Source organism: Lissotriton helveticus, chromosome 3_1 (genome assembly GCF_964261635.1).
Source record: "Lissotriton helveticus chromosome 3_1, aLisHel1.1, whole genome shotgun sequence".
Taxonomy (NCBI): domain Eukaryota; kingdom Metazoa; phylum Chordata; class Amphibia; order Caudata; family Salamandridae; genus Lissotriton; species Lissotriton helveticus.
The window spans coordinates 451,211,543-451,233,083 of NC_136061.1; the positions used below are offsets into that span (position 1 = coordinate 451,211,543).

The window sequence follows — 21,541 nt, forward strand, 5'->3', positions numbered from 1 at the left end:
CCCTGCACCACACAACAAACAACCAGGGAGATAGCCAACGCAGGAGTGGCTGACAAGGAACACACAACACCAGTGCCTCACACACTGTAGGCTGCCAATACTTCCTAGCACATACACACACAAATACACACCATGGGTGTATTCACAAACAGAACACACACAAAGGGAAGCCTGAACAGATGCCTGCCCAAAAACTAGACACAAACACCGCAGGAACATACACAGAACCCCAACAGAAACAGACAAACCCTGTCAGCCAAACTGTGGAAAGGTAATGGAGCTCAAACACAACGAGTGCACAACATCATCACTCAAGAACAAAACACACACACAACACACCACAAATCACACAAGAAGTGCACCTGCACAGAACTACACTGCCACATCAAACCAACCACAGATGCACATGAAAGCACAAATCAACAACCACCACAGGACATCAGGGGATGCACATCAGGCAATGTCAAGCCCACATACACACAGCACTGTGTGCACAACAAGCAGTGTGCACAAAAAGGGCAACAGCTACACACAGACATGACTGACACAACCTCAACACACACACCAAAAATCAGCACAGCACAAAAACAACAGCACACCCAGGAAGTGATGCAATACCACAGCCAACACACATACATCCAACACAACAACAACAGGATGCACCACTCTGGAAAACAAGAGCAGAACCATCTACACCAGAGCACTGGACAGCACACACAGCTCAAGTGCACATGGGCAATTCTCACTGATAAATAGCTCAAGAACATCACACATTAACCATTGGGGCAATGTCCAGAGTGGAACATCACGCTTGCCCCAAGAACTGCACAACAAGGCACAGTCTCACAAATGAAGTGATGGGGAGGCATATACACATGTAAACAAAGGGGACAGCTGACATCAAAGTGAACCGACTTGCAAGTCAGTAGCAGACATGTAAGGAGTGTATCATACACAAATAGAGGGAGTACAGACCCACAATGGCTAGGCACAAGTGGCACCCATAGGGGATGGCATTACACCACACCCACCATGCCACACACACCATGCCATACAGGAGGAGAAAAGGCACCATGTACCTGCAATGCATGAGAAACATAAACACAATGCCAGTGACGAGCAGCAGGGCCACACAGTCTACACAAACACACTCAAGACACATTGATGATCAAACAGACACAACACTAATGTGCAAGTCACACACTTTGCACACTCATAAGTGACCAAAACAACAAGGAGTAGTCACACAGGACTGCATGGAAACACCACCACACTCCACAGTGCACAACAGACAACTCACACAAGTGCATACAATCATTTACACAGAGCAGGACAATCCAAACAACAGGCACACAAGTCCTGGGTGACACATGTGTGTCTATCACAATCCAGGGGCACACACACATCCACACCCACTACAAAGTCACACCCTTCACACTGCACACCTCCTCACCACCCAAGAGCACACATCTCATGTAGGCCAGGGGACCGGGACTAAGGGCCAACACAAAATGACCATACACATACACAGCTGTCCACATATACAGGAATAACACACATACATAATGACATTTCCCAGCCTGCATGCAAACCTGTGCACAGCATCACACCCTGTGCTGGCAGTGTACCCCAACCTGACATGGCAACAACGTAGCCAACAATAGCAAACCACTAAAAAGAGAACTGCATGACAGGTAAAAGAGCCCAACACAGATAACAGAAGTATCAGTGTCTGAATGGACTGAAGACCCTGTCACCCCTGTTTAAAAATGTGATGTGGCAAAGTGCTTGGCAATGTTGAAGTGACACATAGAGCATGGGGCACAGGCAACCAAATGCACACACCAAAAGACCTCTAATCAGCAAGGACACTGGCAAAACACACAACAGGAGTAACTGTCTTTATTCACATATTGCACAGATGTGACAGTAGAACAACAGTACACAAGAGCAAGGCACAAAATGCTGATCGTATGCAAGCTAATCCGCACAGGCAAACTACAAACAGGAAGGCCAGTAGGCATGGCACAGGGGAGAGCACAACACAGCAGAGCAACAGGGCCAGTGGCAGAACAGGTACATGAGTGGCTGCACAGGGGAGACTCCAACACAGCAGAGCAACAGGGCCAGTGTCCAGGGCACAGGTGAGACTACAACAAAGCAGAGCAACAAGGCCAGTGTCCATGGCACAGGTGAGAGTACAACACAGCAGAGCAACAGGGCCAGTGTCCAGGGCAGGTGGCACAGCAGGTACATGTGAGGCTGCACAGGGGGGACTCCAAAACAGCAGAGCAACAGGGCCAATGTCCATGGCACAGGTGCGAGTACAACACAGCAGAGCAACAGGGCCAGTGTCCATGGCACAGGTGAGAGTACAACACAGCAGAGCAACAGGGCCAGTGTCCATGGCACAGGTGAGAGTACAACACAGCAGATCAACAGGGCCAGTGTCCAGGGCAGGTAGCACAGCAGGTACATGTGAGGCTGCACAGGGGAGACTCCAATATAGCAGAGCAACAGGGCCAGTGTCCATGGCACAGGTGAGAGTATAACACAGCAGAGCAACAGGGCCAGTGTCAATGGCACAGGTGAGAGTACAACATAGCAGAGCAACAGGGCCAGTGTCCAGGGCAGGTAGCACAGCAGTTACATGTGAGGCTGCACAGGGGAGACTCCAACATAGCAGAGCAACAGGGCCAGTGTCCATGCCACAGGTAAGAGTACAACACAGCAGAGCAACAGGGCCAGTGTCCATGGCACAGGTGAGAGTACAACACAGCAGAGCAACAGGGCAAGTGTCCAGGGCAGGTGGCACAGCAGGTATATGTGAGGCTGCACAGGGGAGACTCCAATACAGCAGAGCAACAGGGACAGTGTCCATGGCATAGGTGAGAGTACAACACAGCAGAGCAACAGGGCCAGTGTCCATGGCACAGTTAGACTACAACACAGCAGAGCAACAGGGCCAGTGTCCTTGGCACAGGTGAGAGTAAAACACAGCAGAGCAACAGGGCCATTGTCCATGGCACAGGTGAGAGTACAACACAGCAGAGCACCAGGGCCAGAGTGCAGGGCAGGTGGCACAGCAGGTACATGTGAGGCTGCACAGGGGAGACTCCAACACAGCAGAGCAACAGGGCCAGTGTCCATGGCACAGTGAGAGTACAACACAGCAGAGCAACAGGGCCTGTGTCCATGGCACAGGTGAGAGTACAACACAGCAGAGCAACAGGGCCAGTGTCCATGGCACAGGTGAGAGTACAACACAGCAGAGCACCAGGACATTGTCCAGGGCAGGTGGCACAGCAGGTACATGTGAGGCTGCACAGGGGAGAATCCAACACAGCAGAGCAACAGGGCCAGTGTCCATGGCACAGGGGAGAGCACAACACAGCAGTGAATGACAATTTCAGTGGAGAAATGCAGAGTCAGGACATGGTGGACAGTGACTGTGTTTCACTGTACCCTTCCATGACCAGCAACACACCCAGGTGGCAAACAATGGGCAGGACTAGTACACCTGTATGAGAGACAGGTGTATGAGGGGGACTGCCACTCATATTTGACCGTCGGGTGGACTTGGAGCTGGCTGTGTGTCGGGACAGCAGAAACACTTGACTGGGGATACAGAGGCGCAGGTGATGTAGGGCTATCAGTCGTTTGGAAAGCTGGAGGGCTGTTTGGACCAGGTGGTATAGTGGCACGTGGAGGTGGAGTCATGCAGACCTGTGACACAGTGTGGGTGGGAGAGGTTGGGGAGGTGCCCTTCCACTTTTTGGGAATACGAAATGGCTTCCTTGTTTTGGGGTTAATGGGAACTGGTGATGACACAACAGGCACACACACCAACTGTCCCGCTTCAGGTTCAGACACTGGCACTACCTCTAGTGACGTGCTGGATCCTGTTGAACGCTTTGTCTGGCTACGCCTCTGGACCACCTTCCCCTGTTTGCCAGGTGTGGCCCCTACAGTGCCCTCCTTTGCCTCTTTGCCAGGGGTGGCCCCTACAATGCCCTCCTCCACCTGCTTCACTGGGCTTGAAATTGGAGTTGATGTGGTGGGGGGATGTGGCCCTGTACCCTTACTAGGTGTACCCTTGCTATACAACACCTCCTCAGTGGGCACAAACACTGCACGCCTAGTTCTGCATGAAGATTTAGGTACAAGAGAGTCCTTTGCTGGTGATCCCTCTGAGGCATGTGAGCCTGATGTCAGCCTAATTGCTTTTTCAGCCTTGCTCATCCCTAACGGACTCTTTTACTTGCTTTCTGGGGTGGCTCTGCTCTTCTGTGGGGATGGTGTCTGTGGGCGGGACCGCTTGGGTTGTGTCTGCTGTGTGCTCCTTGTGCTGTATCGTGTGTGTGACTCATGCAAACCGTGATCACTGTCTTCTGATGTGGCCACTGACTGAGGGGTGACAAAGGCACCTGAGCAGGAATGGGAGCATGTGCCTGTTGAAGGGCAGATGTCACTGCGGATGACAAAGCCTGGACTTTAGGGTGTAGCCCACCCACGTCAGAGTGTATGCCCTCCATGTAGGCAACCACCTGCCCTAATTTCTTGTCATGGTCACTGAAGGCATTGAGCAGGTGCAGGCTCAGTGTTGCCAGGTGTGAATGTCACTCGTCCCCTCTTACTGACACAGACACGGGCAGCACCAGATGAAGTGGATGGAAGGCTGGGCACTGGCCATCGAGTGGTAGATGATGTTGCAGACTCCCCATCCCCTGTGCCTGCCAACATGGATGCATCATCGGTTGCATCAGATGATGTAGTACTCTGTGTCTCAGCCACGGATTCTTCCTGCATACTACGGTCCCCTTCAGATGCGCTGGTGAGCTCTGTGTCACTGGCCTCCGGTGCAGCTGTGGTGCTACTCTCCCCACCACTGGTTTCCAGCTCCCTTTCCTCTGTGTCCACTGGTGATTCTGCATGAGAGAGAGATGCAGGGTTGTGTTAATGTCATCATCAGGACAAAGCAATCCAATCAATGCAGTACAGGGGATGCCCAAATCAACATGGTGACCACCACACCCTGCAATCCCATTGCAGAACACACTACATAGACCACAACAGTGCCTGTAACACTGAATATCTGCCATGACTGAGCCATGTTGAGGCCACACAGCACAACACCTTGCCCGTGGAAAAAGTGTACCAAAAGTTGCCCTCCCCACACCTATCATGTCCCAACACTCATTGCCACTGACAGACCTTCAGGGAACAGGAGGGGACAACACACACACCTATTAGGACATGACAGTCCACAATGCCAAGTAGGCCATACCAAGCACCATGTGGTACTCTGGGGCACCTTGTTGTCAGATGTGTGGCCCTCACCGATCATTTTGCATGCAAAGTAGGAATACATGAAGTCACACTCAGATAGTGGACCCTGCTGTTCACCCCCTAATAGATTCCCCACACTATCCCAATGCTGAATGACCATGTGTATCCTAACACATCTGGCTATGAGAAAGCACAGCAGTGAGGATCAGCTTTGTAAGGCCTGTTTGGCACAATGCCTGACACTAGCACACATCCCAGCAACCAGTCACATGACACAGCACAGCACCACCACACAAACATCACATGGGCCACCGCTGCCACAGGCCCTGTATACATGCATCCGCTCCCAGCCAAAGTCACCCTCCCCAAATACTCACCCCTGCCTTGCTGGCGATGCTCCTTCAGCCGTGCATCCATTAGTCGTTGCCAATATGCAGACCATAAGTGGTGTTAAGTTGCGCCGTGCCAAACGCCCAGTGCGCGTTTGCAGCCCCAATGTCATCTCTGCCACATTCTTTGCCAGCCGGCTGATGTCATCTCAACTCTTGTGGCTCTGTTTGCGTCGTCTGTTGGATACCCTTAGGTTTCGAACCTTTTCTGCAATGGCCCTACACACGGCCTTACGCTGGTGTACCTTGAACTGCAGGTATGGGAGAAAAGAGAGGTAAATGACTAGTTACACAGTGTCATGTAGCAACATCTATCAGAAAAGTTGCAAGACACAGACTCAAGACCTATTGTAATCTCCCTCCATTCCAAACTGGGGGACACCTCACAAAGGCACTCTGCATGGGCCAAATTGATGTGATTGCATGTATACATGAGGGTGTAGAGGGTCCCTGATAATCTCACACACATGCAGGATGACTGCACTAAACCACCATTGGGACACACACACTCCCTCGCCCTGGAGACAGCTTGTTTGTCAGTGTATGACAGAACCCCACACCCTCAGGCATTTACTGCATCAGCACAAGTACTTGTCTGACACCCCCCTGACCTACAGCTCCCTTAATTATTACTTACCACTACATTGGGGCCACCATACAGCCTTGGGTACTGTGCCAGCACCTTGTCCAGTAGGACCTCCAGCTCCTCGCTTGTGAATGGACTGGTACGGATCTTCTCTATCCTTGCCATCCCTGTAGACATGGAACACTTGTGGTTGAAGTGAGTGATGAGGGGTCCCAGGCAGCAGCCACTTAAGGCAGCAGCAGGAGAGGATCCCAGGTAGCAGGCACTTGAGGCAGCAGCAGGAGAGGGTCCCAGGCAGCAGGCACTTGAGACAGCAGCAGGAGAGGGTCCCAGGCAGCAGGCACTTGAGGCACCAGCAGGAGAGGGCCCCTGGCAGCAGGAGCAGTGGAAAATTGAGGCTCACTCCCACAGATTTATAGCCCCCTGGGGTTGTTTGTAAGGTGCAAAGCTGCAACAATTGGTTGTCCATGTCTGCCTCATTCAAAAGCATCCAATGACCGCCTTCGCGGTGGCGGAGCATGCCTTCTGCGAATTTAAAAACTGCATCATGCCACCGCAATCATCGCTCCCATTGGCTGTAGGCAATGCTCCATGGTGGTGTCGCACCGCCGTTGCCAGATGGTAGCTAACGCGATTTGGGTAGCAGAGCATGCCCACCGCCATATACCCGTCTCCATGCCAATGGCTACCGCACTTGTGTAGGGGGTAATGCTGGTGTCACACCGCCATTGCCAGGCGGTAGCTACCCCGATTTGGGTGACAGAGCATGCCCACCGCCATATACCCATGTCTCCATGCCAATGCCTACCACACTTGTGTAGGGGGTGGTGCTGGGGTCACACCGCTGTTGCCAGGTGGTAGCTACCATGATTTGGGTGGCGGAGTATGCCCACCGCCATATACCCATGTCTCCATGCCAATGGCTACCGCACTTGTGTAGGGGTTGGTGCTGGTGTCACACTGCCATTGCCAGGCGGTAGCTACTGCGATTTTGGGCACATGCAATGGCACTGTCCATCGTGAACACTGTATCAGTACACAGCAGCAACACGGTTAACGGCTCATCATTGTGCACACAATGCCATTATTTAATATAATTCACAGATGGACTCACGTTTTGTGTGACGCTCATTGGTCTGTGGTGCCTGCCATTTCACTTATGTATTTGATGTTTGATGATGATTCACAGTGTTAAGCTGATGTCAATAATGTGTGAGAAATCAATGTGTTGTGGGTCAGTGCTGACCTTGGCAAGGCTTGTCTCACTGTATGGTGTTGTTACTTACTTGTGCTACCATATCAGCTCATGCACACAAGGGACAGTTTTCCAGCTACTGTGATCATTGGGCTGTTGATGTGTGCCACGTTCACCTGATGCATTGAGGTGTGACAGGTACATCAGATGGGTATGAGACAGTCATGGTCATTTTACACACTTTTGTGGATGGTACGGTACGAGGCGTGCACATGTGAAATGTGGGGTTCTGTATGTGTGCATTCTCATTGACCTATGTGTTGTTTGTGGCACTTGTGTATTGTAAATGGAGAGGTGTTCCCTCTGTGTGTCTCAAATGTCCACCCATGTAACCTGGTGTGCCACGCATCTCTCATGGCAGTCTTTGGTTTTCCATGACATACTTAACGGTATGTGCTGTGGCCATCTCATGATGGTTGTCATTGACATTTGTCCATTTATATCACAACTAGGAGGGGGCCTAATCTCATACGTCACCTGACAGTGCTAGAGGACATGGAGGATAAAGCGATCATTTGCAAATTCCACCTCCCAAGACCGACAATGAAGACCCTTTGTGATGTGTTGGAGCCCCACCTGCAGCCTCGTCGCCACTACCCAACAGCATTCACACCCACATACAAAGTGATGGGAGCCCTCCACTTTTTTGCAACTGGTTCCTTCCAGGAAACCGTGGCCAGCGCTGCAGGGATGTCGCAACCCATGTTCAGCCTGGTGCTCAGGGATGTTCTTGCAGCCATGATGATATATAGGGATCGATACATACATTTCCCCAGGGGAGCAGAATTGGCCGGTGTAAAAGGTGACTTCTAACCACTTGGGCACATTCCCCATGTTGTTGGTGCCATCGATTGCGCCCACATAGATCTGGTGACACCACAGGCGACTGAGCACATTTTTAGAAATTGTAAACATCATTCGATGAATGTGCAGGTGGTGTGCCTTGAGGACATGACCATATCACTTGTGTGTGCAAGATTCCCCAGCTCAGCCCATGATTCGTACATCCTGAGGAACAGCATGGTGCCCCGGATGATGGCAAATCTGCTTCCAGAGCGTGCTTGGATTGTGGGTGAGTATGCCTAGTGATATGGCGTGCTGTGTGTGTGACCTGCTGCCCTCTGCCTGTGCAACATTGCAATGTGTGTTTGTCATTCACAGGTGACTCTGTATATCCCAGCCGACAATGGCAGCTGAGCCCACTACGGAATCCCAGGTACAATGAGGCACATGGCAGGACCCGATGTGTCATTGAGCGGACTTTTGGCCTGCTCCTCAAGATTCCACTGCCTTGACAGGACTGGAGGTGCACTGTCATACTCGCCTGGGAAGGTCTGCAAGATCATTGTGGCATGCTGTATGCTGCACAACATGGCCATTCACATGGGGATTCCCCTGCTCCTGGATGATGGTGAGGACCAAGGTGCCCCCGCCTGCCCAAGGACCTGAGTCCAGTGATGAGGACAGTGGAGAGGAGGAAGGAGTTGACATACGTCAACAGCTCATCACTCGCTACTTCACTTGAAGGTGGGTGAAGAGTTACGTCTTGTACATTGTCTGGTGTGATTGCTGTTGTTGTGAACGGCTATGCGCAGATGGTACAGACAGGCACATGTTGAGTCACCTGTGTGGAAATGTGGCAGTGACATTTCACATGTGAACGTATACAGAACTCTGTTTGTTGACACTAAGCATGGGTGTAAAATCTGTTCCGCTCGCGGAATTTGCGAATTTTTGACAAATTTGCGTTCCGCAAATCGTGCGAATTTGTAAAAAAATTCGCAATTCGCAAGCTTGCGGATTTTTTTGCTTGGTCGCAAGACTTTTTGTCCGCGAGCACGCAAAAATGGACGCGAACACGCAATTGCACAACGCGAGCATGCAACGAGCCCATGAACACGCAAGAAGCCCCACGAACATGCAACGAAAAACACGAAAAAAAATGTGCAAATTTGCGGATTTAGCAGACCGCAAATTCGCTTTCGCACAAATTTGCGTTCCTCGAATCCGCAAATTTTGCCCATACTTAGTTGACACTTGCTGCACATTGTGTTGTCTGCCTGTAGAATTATGTGGATGTTTTGTGTAGTGTTATGTCTGTGATGCCACACTAACGCCAGTGACTGTTGTTCTGTTGTGTCTCCCTAGGTGCTTCAAAATTATCCAGTCCTACATACTGTACATCTTTTGGATACATCATGGACATTTTCAAAACTGTAAATATTGCACTAAAGACAAAACTGCACAAATTCAAGTGCATAAGGTATTTTATTTACAAAGTTGACATGTGAGGGGTGTGGGCATATTTACATGAAGGTGGTGATGGAGCAGTGAGTTGACAGTCATGGTAGATGAGATGCAAGAGTAGACACCACATGGATGTGGTGACCCAGTCCAACAGACAGGTGCCATTCACAAGGCAGTGTGGGGAAGGACAGTCCAAACAGTCAATGCAGTGGGGAAGAGGGTTGCCATCAGGGCTGGCTCGGTGACTGGCATGTGGCTGATGCTTTGCCTTCAGAGACTCCCAGGCCCTTCTTTCGACGCCCCCTTGATCTCTTTGGCGGGGGGGGGGGCCTGCTGTATGCCCAGCGGCGTCTGAGGACTCACCCCTCTCTGTGGCCACATTCTGCAGCACAACAGAAGGGGGCGGAGGTGTTGTTTGGGATGCTGGCCTGTCCCTCAGTAACGCCACTTGCTGGGCCATAAGGTCCACCATTTGTCCAATGCGTGTGTCAATGGACCTCATCAGGAGGATGAGCTCACATAATAGTTCGTCAGACCGGCCACTTTGTCCCTGGACCTGTTCATATGCCCCGATGACTCTGTTGAAGTGGTCCAGGGATGGTGTACCAACCTCCTGAGGTCTGGGGGTGACCCTGGCCCTCCCACCTGCCCTGCTGCCACGGACCTGTTGCTTCCACATGGTGGGTCCACGCACACTCTCCCTGCCCTCCACAGTTGGTGGTGTGTTCTGGTCATCCTCTGGGGCAGGGAGGGTGCTGCAGGTGGTACTGGTGGTGGTGGTGGTGGTGGTAGTGGCGAAGGTGGCAGCAGTGGCGGCACAGGGCATGACTGCAGGGGTCTGCTGTGCTGTTGTTGTTGCTACAGACGTGGTGGTGGGGAGGATGGGGGCCTGGGTTTGTTGGTCTCTGGCACACTAGATGGGCCGGCCAGGAGCTCATCATCTCAACTATCCTGGGAGTCAACATCCGAGAGTCCATATACCAGGGGTTGAGACTGGCTCTGCTGGTCGTTGTTTTCCTCAGCAGCGAGTTCTTCATCACCTGTGGATTAGATGGGGAAAGGTCTGTGTTGGGCACTGTGCAAGTATTCTGTTAGCTGCGTGTCATCCACTGTCTGTACACTACACAATTGAGACAACTTCACTATTATTATTAAGTGCAATACTGGGCATTATTACATTACTCGTACATGTCAGGTATCGATGCATTGCATGCAATTGGTGCTGTGTGTAGTGATGCAGGGCTCCCACCCCCAAACAGCCAGAACAGGAAAGATGGCTACCTACCTGTAAGTTGGTTTGGTAAACAGTGGAATGCCTGACACATGCTCCTGGGTGAGGGAGGCCTCTATCCTGCTCAGGTGTGGGGCAGGGGGCATGGTGGGAGTCGTGGTACAGCCCTCCCACCCCCAAACAAGCCTCCCAAGCAAGATGGCTACCTACCTGTTCGGTGAGGCGGAACAGTGCAATGGCTGACACATGCTCCTGGGTGGGGGAGGCCTACATGCTGCTGGGGTGTGGGACAGGGATCATGGTGGGAGTGGTAGTGCAGGGCTCCCAACCACAAACAGTCAGAGCAGGGAAGATGGCTACCTACCTGTAAGTTTGTTTGACAAACAGTGCAGTGCCTGACACATGCTCCTGGGTGGGGGAGGCCTCTATCCTGCTCAGGTGTGGGACAGGGGGCATGGTGGGAGTCATGGTACAGCCCTCCCACCCCCAAACAGGGCCTCCCAAGCAAGATGGCTAGCTACCTGTTAGTTGAGGGTGCAAAATGCAATGGTGTTTGGGTTGTGCAAGGAAGTACTTATCAGTGTGTTGGTTAACATTTGTTTGTACTTACCAGCCTCCACTCCCCCAGATACTCCTGTGAGATTCTCAGGATGCAGTTTGGCAAGCACCTTCTCCTCCCATGGTGTGAATGGTTTTGGTGGAATGGGAGGGCCACCGCCAGTCTTGTCAGCCAGCTTCCGGTCTTGCTTCTCCTTTCTTTGATAACCCTCTTGAGAACATGCCACCGCTTCATGATCTTCTTCTTGGATCGCATGGTGGTCCCTTTTGCATTGACCCCTTGTACTATCCTTTCCCACATTTTTGTCCTTGTGGCTAATGGTGTCTGTTGGACCAGGCTACCAAACAGTTGTGGTTCCACTCTCACTATCTCATTGACCATGACTGTCAGCTCACTCTCTGTGAATTTGGGCATTGTATGTGCTGCCATGGTGCGTGTGTTAGAAGTGTTTGTTGGTGCAGGGGTGTGTGTGGTGGGTGTGGTGTTGATGTGTGAGGTGTGTTGTGTGCCGGGGGATTGTTGGTGCTGGTGTGATGGTGGTAGTGAAGGTGGTAGTCTTGGTGGCGGTGGTATGTGTGCTGTGTTCTTTTGCCTCTCCTGTCAGATGTGGTGTATGCCCTTCTCTTCTGGAGTGTTGTAAAGGATTGTGGTCAGTAAAGGGCTGGTTTTATACTCAGCTGTGTGGGTGTGTCCAAATGGGATTTTGCTGTGAGGTGTGTTATCGGTGTTGTCCTGGGAAATGTATGTTTTTTTGGCATTTGTTTTTTCATTGGTATGTGTTTTGTGTATTTGGAGGGCATGGATGATTCGTGCTAAGTTTGGCATCGTTGCGGTATTTTGGCATCGTCCGCCATGTTTTTCATGTACCGTCCGCTGCGGTGGCTATGCTGCTGCTCTTCCGCTGTCTCTCCCATTCACTCCTGTGTGCGACCGCTGCGGTCGGAAACAGCAGATCTTACCGCGGGACCATCTGGGAAATCCAAATTTCCAGTGCGACATTACCGCTGTGGTCGGGCTTTTTTGGCGGTTGATCCTAATATGACTACCGGTTTATCCGCGGTCCCGGCGGGTGGTTGTTTTCCGCCTCCATGGTGGTTGGGGTGATTTTCCGCCCGCTATCTTAATAAGGCCCTAAGTGTCATCTGAGGGTTTGTGTATTGATGCCGTGGTAGGATGTAGGCAGTTAGTGTTGTCAGGTTGGTGTATTCAAGCAGTGGAGGATGTTTTGCAGATAGTGTCATCTGGGGGTTTGTGTATTCGGGCAGTGGGAGGATGTAGGCAGTTAGTGTTGTCAGGTTTGTGTATTCAAGCAGTGGAGGATGTTTTGCAGATAGTGTCATCTGGGGGTTTGTGTATTCAGGCAGTGGGAGAATATCTGCAGTCAGTATCATTTTCTGGTTTGAGTATTGGGTCAGTGGGAGAATTTCAACAGTAAATGTTGTCTGGGGGTTGTGTATTTGATCAGTGGGAGCATGTGGGCAGTTAGTGTCATCTGTGGGTTTGTGGATTCGGGCAGTGGGAGGGATGTCAACAGTTAGTGTTGTCTGGGGGATTGTGCATTTGACCAGTGGGAGAATTTTTGACAGTAAGTGTAGTCTGGGGGCTGTGTATTCAGGCAGCGGGAGGATGTTGACCATTTAGTGTCTGTTGGTTTGTGTATTCGGGCAGTGGGTGGATGTAAGCAGTTAGTGTAGTCTGAGGGGTTGTCTTTATGGGCAGTGGAAGGATGTAGGCAGTTAGTGTCATCTGGGGGTTTCTGTATTTGGTCAGTGGGAGGATGTAGGCAGTTAGTGTCGTCTGGGGGCTTCTGTATTTGGGCAGTGGGAGGATGTAGGCAGTTAGTGTTGTTTGGGGTTTGTGTATTCGGGCAGTGGAAGAATGTAGACAGGTAGTGTTGTCTGGGGCCTTGTATATTTGGGCAGTGGGGGTAAAATACAGAATACAAGTCAATCGTAAATGGTATTCTACACTTGGTGCCCCTTTATGCATCAGAGGCCAAACCTCCCAAATGCCATAGAAATGGGGTGCACAGCGCCTAAGGATGACGCAATACCTGGTCCGCCTCAACTCCTCCAGTGGGACAGGACCAGGCAGTGGTTCTGGAGCTATCCTAAGGAACCACCATCTCGTAGCAAACTAGAACACTCCTAGCTCGAACGCTGATTGAAAACTAGATAGCCACAAAGGACTCTAGATCTGGTTCATATTTAACTATGAACTTGGAAAATAACTCTTCTTTAAAGAAAGGATAGAAGAACTGCCTAGTTTGATTAAAGGTGCTTCACTTATCCCTTCTTATTCCAGTACACTTGTGCCTCACAGGTGCAGGGACTGATGGCCCAGAATACATCGATCTGTGAATCTGAGACCAGTTCTGTTTTCGGTCTCCCAGAGGAGACACAGCAGAGAGTTGTGATTCCCCAGTTAACATGCAAAGAGAATCTTGATTTCATGAAAGACAACAAGGCTAAAATTATGTAATAACCCTTTATTGCTGGCCCAACGTGCAGCCTTTTGAAGAACATAGAATACAAAAAAAAAATATTTTAGATTTAGAACTTTCAAGAAAATAAATAACTCCATGTCACTAAGTATAGTCCTCTTTTGGGATGCAACAAAAACAAAAAATGCCCCTCGGATTGACTGGAAATAATTCTTACTGCAAAGAGTTCAATGAAAGAAAAAAGAAAATGGTTCCCCAACAAAATCGTTCTGAAGTAAATAATCATTTAGCTCTGAAACCAAAATAACAAGTTAATGACACAATGACAATAAATCATGTTCACAACTGTAATACAAATTAAAGTAAACCAATAAGAAATGGTGGGAGGGATCATGTTAGCCTTGATTGTCTTTAACGAAATCAAGATTCCCTTTACATATTAATTGGAGAATCATCATTTCATTTCAAGACTGGAGGCTGCCATTATGCATGTTTACAACTCCCTAGCGTCACACTCCTCTCATGCGCCGTCAGTTTAAGATAAAAGCTCACAAAAGTGCCAGCACTTGACCAGTCTATAGCTCTCAGAATGTTTGCAAGTATACCGCCTGCCCAAAGCAATTAACTGGCCAACGTACCCCTGGAAGAGTGTGTACCGCATTTGAACAAATCTGTTCCTGCCTTGTACAGTATGGCTCTTACCTACCATGAAATAGTAGCTGTTGAAACTGCCCTATAGGGTTTTACATAGGAAATTAATAACTGATCTTCTCCATTAGGTCTAAATTCCAGCATTATTTGTTCATAAGGCTGCCTCATGCAACTCACTACTCACAATTTCTTACAGTCATTGAAAAGGCATAAAATATGTTTCCAGACATGGTTTTAGTCCTTTTCCAGATCTCAAAGTAGACTTCATCTGGGGAATAAAACCTATTGCAAACTTCTAATGCCTCAATATGTGAGACAAGCCCCGCAGATGTACATACAATTAGAATCTGCTTTTAATTTGCTTGCTTTGCTTGTCTCCCTAGTGAACTCTGAGGTGACCCCCAGGACCTTGAGAAAGACCACCTACCAGAGCCATCACCGCGAAGGAGGATTGGTCTGGAAAGGCAAGACCGACTGGTTCCCACGTAATGGTTCCTGTTATCGATATATCACTGCTCAGTTTGCGTGGGGAGATGCTGAGGTATGGGGCAATGTTTCCGTACATGCCTAGTCTCTGTGTTGACAGCATTCTACAGGGTATCTGCCGTCATAAATCCCCACCCTAATTAGCAGCTCAGTGATTAGTTTGCCTTATGCACATGGAAATGCGCACATGCCAACATTTTAGAATAGGTAAGTGTGAGAGTCTGAAAGTTAAATTGGGAGAATGGATTTACGCCATTGGTTAGTAATGACGTGGAGGCAGTTTCAGGTGGTTAAAGTTATGGAAGTGTTTACAAATGCTGTGCATGTAGGCGATGGAGCAGTGTGGAATCTTAATCATGTTTCCCAATTTAAAGGGGAAATAAAGGAAGAAGAAAGAAAAGGCAAGGATGGAGTGTAAAGTAGAGAAAGTGAGATTTTTTAATCGATGTACCAAACATGGCATGTAGATTTGGAAACACCTTCCACAAGTGCACCAGCTAATCAATTTCTCTCAGGAAATGATGTCAATAGTGGATGTACAATGAGTAGTAGAGAATGCAGATTACCTGTAAAGTTCAAGGACTAAACTTTCTTTCAGGTCACCTTCCAAAACTTCTACATAACAAAAAACACTGCTTCCTGAATTTCTCAATCCATGGGGGGCCCCTCAGGTGCTAGCAGAAACATGGGGTGGTACAATGCTCCAAATATTAATGCTTAATTCATTGTTTTTTTTTTAGTTTTATATATCTCAAGCTAGACCCGAGATATCGGGTACCAAAGCGCTTTACATGAGCACCAGTTTCGTTACACTTTGTTTGGCACAGGGAGGTAAAGTGAATCACAGGATGTTGAGCGGCATTGCTGAGACTCGAGCCTAGTTCCCCAGCTTTGAGGTCAACTGTTCCAACCTTAAGGCTACATCCTCTCCCTATATATAATAGCAAAACTTCCCACGGATTGTAATAGTATATAAAGCTACTAGGTAAAAGAACAATTTAGAATATAATAAAAATATGCTTTCAATGCTTCATTTCTACTTAGGTGTGTGTATCACCGTGAACGGGCTGAGTAAAAGTAATTAATAATCACTTGTGTGTGCGCATCACCGTTAATGTGCCCGTCACTTCTACTTAGGTATGCGCATCACAGTGAACGCACAAATAAAAGCATATAGTAATCACTTGGGTATGAACATCACCATCAGTGCGCTGGTTAAATTGGAAGCGTGCTACTCACTTCCTTCTCCTAGACTCCTAGGGCCGTATTACAATAAGTGCCCCGTGGCCCAAAGGATGTTTGTGCCCGCATTGCGTGCCCCTGGGGCACTTTGGTATTACTGAAGGGGTGTCAGATGCTTGTGCGTCCCCTTCTATAACACCGATAGCCCTGGCGCACTTAAAGCACCAGCGCTACCTTCACAGGGTGTTCCCTCATTTGCGTAGGGGGGTGCCCTATGCAAATGAGGGAATTCCTTTGACTTTGCACCTGCGCCAAATTACAGACATGGGCGGAAAGTCAAAGCAGCCTTCAGGAGGAGCACTGACAGTGTGCCACTTAACAGCAGCTCTAGTCTCTGCAGGGAGCAATGGGGGTCCCATGAAGCCCCCCAGACATCCCCCTACAAGGGGATATCTATTACCGGGTGCAGAGACAGAATAAGTAAAGTATGTTAGTTTTTATTGGCCACATTATAATATGCAAACACATGTATATTTTTATTCACAATTACTTTCTTTTCATTTGTTTTTGTTATAAAATGTATTATAATATTAAAAACAGAAATCATACATTCTGATGTTATTTCATATGTTATTATAAAGTATAATATTTTTGTAACAATCGTTTTTCATGTATAAATGTATTGTATAATATGTATTTGACAAGGTTAATATCTTCTATATTTTATTATTTAGTCTATTTAAGAATATTTTTAATAAAAATAATATTTAATATGTTAAATAATTAACAATATTTTTAACAGAAATATTTTGTACCTCATATATATTTTTTAGCACATTTTTACATTTGTTCTACATTTACAGTGTATGAAATATTCATTTTAATATAAATTAAATATTATATTTGGGAGGCGCTAGGGGGCGCACAGCGGCATGGCTGAGTAAAACCACAGCTCCGCCGGACGGCTCATAATACGCTGTCTGAGCCGGTCGGTAGCCCCTCCTGACCGCCGCAAACCAAAGGATCGATGGTGCGAATTCATCCAGCATTAAATGCAGCGCTTTGGGGCCAATTACATAGAGGCTAACGCCCGAAACCGGCGATTAATGCGAGAGTGACCGGTGCTTACTACAAGATGGCGGGCGTCGAAACGAGAGACAGGCAGACCTTTGCAAAACTGCGTGCCCTGGACCCATAGTCGGCTCGTGGCAGTGGATTGCAGACATCGGCAGTCGATTCAGCGGTTATACGGGGGCAATACACAGTAAGGAGCGACACGAAAATATGGTTATTGTCTTTTATAAAGAACGGCGTGGCTCCTTTAAGAGACTTCAGCCCCTGGACCACAAAATGGCGGCGCCCATCGGCATAGCGCAGCCCGGGAGTGTCTGACCCGAGGTACACGCTACAAGGGCTCGTCTGCTGCGCAGGAGGGTTCCACCATCAGCGCGCTAGGATCGAGGAGACCTGGGCTCACTCATCCGAGGTGCGGTGCTTCTCTGGGGCGTACGTTGAGGAGGGAAATGACGCGTGGACGCGGGATGAACGGCCCCTGAAATGCGGTAGAACACAGAGACTGCAGGGTGCCGATTGCCATGTGCTCTGCACTGTTCCGATCGCATTGGCCTCAGAATTCAAGTCGGGCTGTTTCCCGGGGATGAAGGGCACGTCAGCATCGTGATCACAATTGAATGTCTGCCACTAAAAGAGCACGGAGGTATGCGTGAACTGCTGCCTGCTACCCCGGGAGGACACTGACACACGTACTGGGTAGTAAACAAACCGATGAGGGGAGCGGAAGGACACCTTCCCACATATTGCATCAACCACTAACGCATGCACAGCCCAGTCAGACAGCGGGGATGCGCGCCGCTGCTAACGCCCACAAGAACACAACCAGGTTCCCTGCACCACCTTTGACGAAGAGGCATTACGTCTAACACATTAGACGAGCACCCTGCCAGTAGCGGAGCACTAAGGACGCTGTCACCGAGTGTTCTGCCGAAGTACCGACCTGAGATCGCTAACCCCGACAAGGTGCGTCACACAGAGGCAGTTTCTTAATGGAGAGTCGTGCTGCTGGGGGACGAGACGGGCCTCGGTGTGAATGTGCTGCAGTGAGTTAGCTTTACGCAGGGACCCCACCCGCGTCAGGATCTACGAGCACTGAGCCCTGTCGAAAAATTGAGGGTTGAAACCACGACGGGGAGAACTGGCTGACCGTGCGAGTGAAGAGTGCACCATGATTGCCGCGGGCGGTCTGAAGACGGCGACGGCAGCAAGGCTCACCAGATCCACACGGCAATTGACAGATAAGCAACCGTCTAAGACTCTTACTATGGGAAAGCCAGATAAACAACAACAGAAGATCTCATTTGAGAGTAAAAAATCGCCAAAAAACACAGACCAACCGCCTGTGGGGGAAGGGGCACCGACGATGGAACCTACCTCTAACATGGAAAAAATACTACTGTCAATACAGGCGAACATCCAGGATATTAATGGAAAGCTGGATAATCTCACGTGCAGAATGGACGGGATGTCTGACAAGCTCGAGAAACATGGCGAACGTCTGGACAATGCTGAAGCCAGGATATCATCGGTGGAAGACGAGGCACATGCCACGACCAGCAAGTGCACTGGCATGGAACGCGTCCTCGAAGTGATCAAGGCAAAGGAGGAAGAGTTAGAAGCGCGCTCCAGAAGAAATAACAAACGCGTTACGGGCCTACCTGAGTCGACCAACACGGGCAAGATGGAGGTCTACATGGAGCAATTGTGCAAAGACATTTTCGGCACGGAGGCCCTATCGCCAATTTTCATCGTCGAAAGAGCCCATAGATCCCTGGCACCCAGGCCGAGACCGGGAGCGACACCCCGCCCGATAGTGGCGAGAATTCTAAATTATCGCGACAGAGACACTATACTGCGCTTAGCGCGTGAGAAGGGGAAGATCACACATCAAGGAAACACTTTGGAGTTCTATCCAGACCACACATTGGCGGTACAACAAGCGAGGAAGGAATATGCCACCGTCAAGTCGAAGCTGAGAGAACTCAACGTGGGATACTCTATGCTATATCCGGCGAGACTACGGGTCACATGGGAAGACAAAGCAGTGGTTTTGCCGTCCCCGAGGGCGGCTCAGGACTTCGTAAAGAAGGTGATACAGCACAACAAGCAGCGGGCACGAGATGATCATCACGCGGACTCAGATGGTAATGAGTAAGTGAGGAAGAGCTATCAACGGACTCATGGTAAGACCTAACCTCTTTGTATCCCACGCTGTCCTGTGCACACGGCTCTGGGGGACCGAAGGGTCGGAAGGACGCCACTCCTAATGATGGTGCCGAGCCCGGACTTGTGCCCCACTGGGATGACAACCACTGCGTTTAAATGCCAGGGACTACGACCTAGTCTAAGCTAGCTGAGGGGCAGAAGCACACAGACTATATTGGCCACAAATATTGGACTCACTGTGTGGTGATGGGTGCGGCGGGCTTTGGTGCACAGAGGAGGGCCCTGGGTAGTTGAATGATTATGCAACGCACTACTTAAAGACGCACTAACTGTGCCGCAGGTCTCTATATACTATTAACTTGAACTGGTATTACAGATGCACACTCCTATCTAGGGGGAAAAAATAAGAGAGGAAATAACGACACGCCTGTATCTGCGTATACTGCGTGCAAAGTCACATAGATCTGCACTCACCAAGGGGGGTAGCATAACATCGATCCATTGATTTAATGTTGACAGTATTGGCTATTAGGTTGCGGTGGGAGGGGGGGGAGAACGCGGGGACATGTTCCACTAACAAGGTTGCAAAAATTTGTAGAATGAGCCGTCCACGCCCATTGGATTGGGCGCTGAGTTGTGCCCCAGGCGGACCTCCCAAGGGTATTCCCCACGACAGTTGTTCTACATAACTCTAGTTTATGGGTTTCTACTTCAGGGGTGAATGGTTTCGGCAGGTTTGGGTTGCTGGAGTGGGAGGGGGCATGGAGGGTAAGGGGACAGTTTATGTTCAGAGACCTATTGCTAATAGAATTGTTGTGATAACGTACATGATATGGCAGGAAGAAATCGGGCTAAATAACACTATATGCACTATTAGGTTGATTATGGTCTACCAATCGATCATTACTGTGACATCATGGCTTATAGATGACCCCAGATGCGACAGATACAGACAGAACACACTTAAAATTTCTAACGTGGAATATTAGAGGTTTCACGCAACCACGTAAAATAAGACAAGTGTTTGCTTATTTGAACAGGTGGAATATTGACATAGCCATACTGCAGGAGACTCATATTGCACTGAATACGCAGCAACACATAGGTAAACGCTGGGCCGAGGCGACTTACGCCGCCACATATTCATCGTACTCCAGAGGGGTGATCACTCTGGTCAGGAAAGGGGTGAACTTTAAAGTACATCGAGTGATACAGGACCCAAATGGGAGATTTGTAATAGTATCTGGCACCATAAGAGGACAAAACTTGACACTCCTGAATGTATATGGTCCAAATGTAGACTCGCCAGACTTCTTTCAGGACTTGTGGGGACATTTGCAAGCGTTCACCAACTCCGATATTGTGTGTGGGGGCGACTGGAATGTGACACTGACGGACGGGGTTGACCGATCCACACATTCTATTGAACAGCACAGACAGGCAAGGGCCAAACTGTGGCATATGCTACAAGACATCTCACTAACGGATATATGGAGGCAGAGGTACACGGACATACCAGGGGCCACTCACATATCAGCGATACATAACAGCTGGTCACGCCTATACTACTGGCTGGGCACTAATAACATTGCATTATGGACGACGCAGGTAAAAGTCCTACCGCGCACATTGTCGGATCATAACCCAGTACTACTACAATTGGCGATTCCACAATATACTCCACCCCCATTTCACTGGCGGTTCAATTCACGCGCACTTACTGATACTGTCTATACAGACACTATTAAAAATGCGATCACTGAATATTTTTACATAAACGAGCCGGTAGTAGACAACCGATGCTTCTGTGGGAGGCCTTCAAAGCCACTATTAGGGGGGTCTGTATGACAACTACCATTGGCATACTTAAAGACATCAGACAGCAGATAAAGAGATGTAAAAAACGCATGAGGGAGCTTGAGTCAGAGTTTGAAACCACGCAAGATACCGTCTTGCTGGCTGCACTACGTCAGGTACATTCAG

The 21,541-nt window shown here is 49.3% G+C and overlaps 1 protein-coding gene across 1 annotated transcript in view; it reads left to right on the forward strand.

The window, feature by feature from the left end:
• Positions 1–21,541, forward strand: part of LOC144824590 (lectin-like) — a 141,250-nt gene that overhangs the window by 97,405 nt on the left and 22,304 nt on the right. Inside the window, exon 3 of the mRNA XM_078683643.1 lies at positions 15,034–15,191. Within this exon, the coding sequence (XP_078539769.1) occupies positions 15,034–15,191 (158 nt within the window). The remainder of the gene's footprint in view (positions 1–15,033; positions 15,192–21,541) is intronic.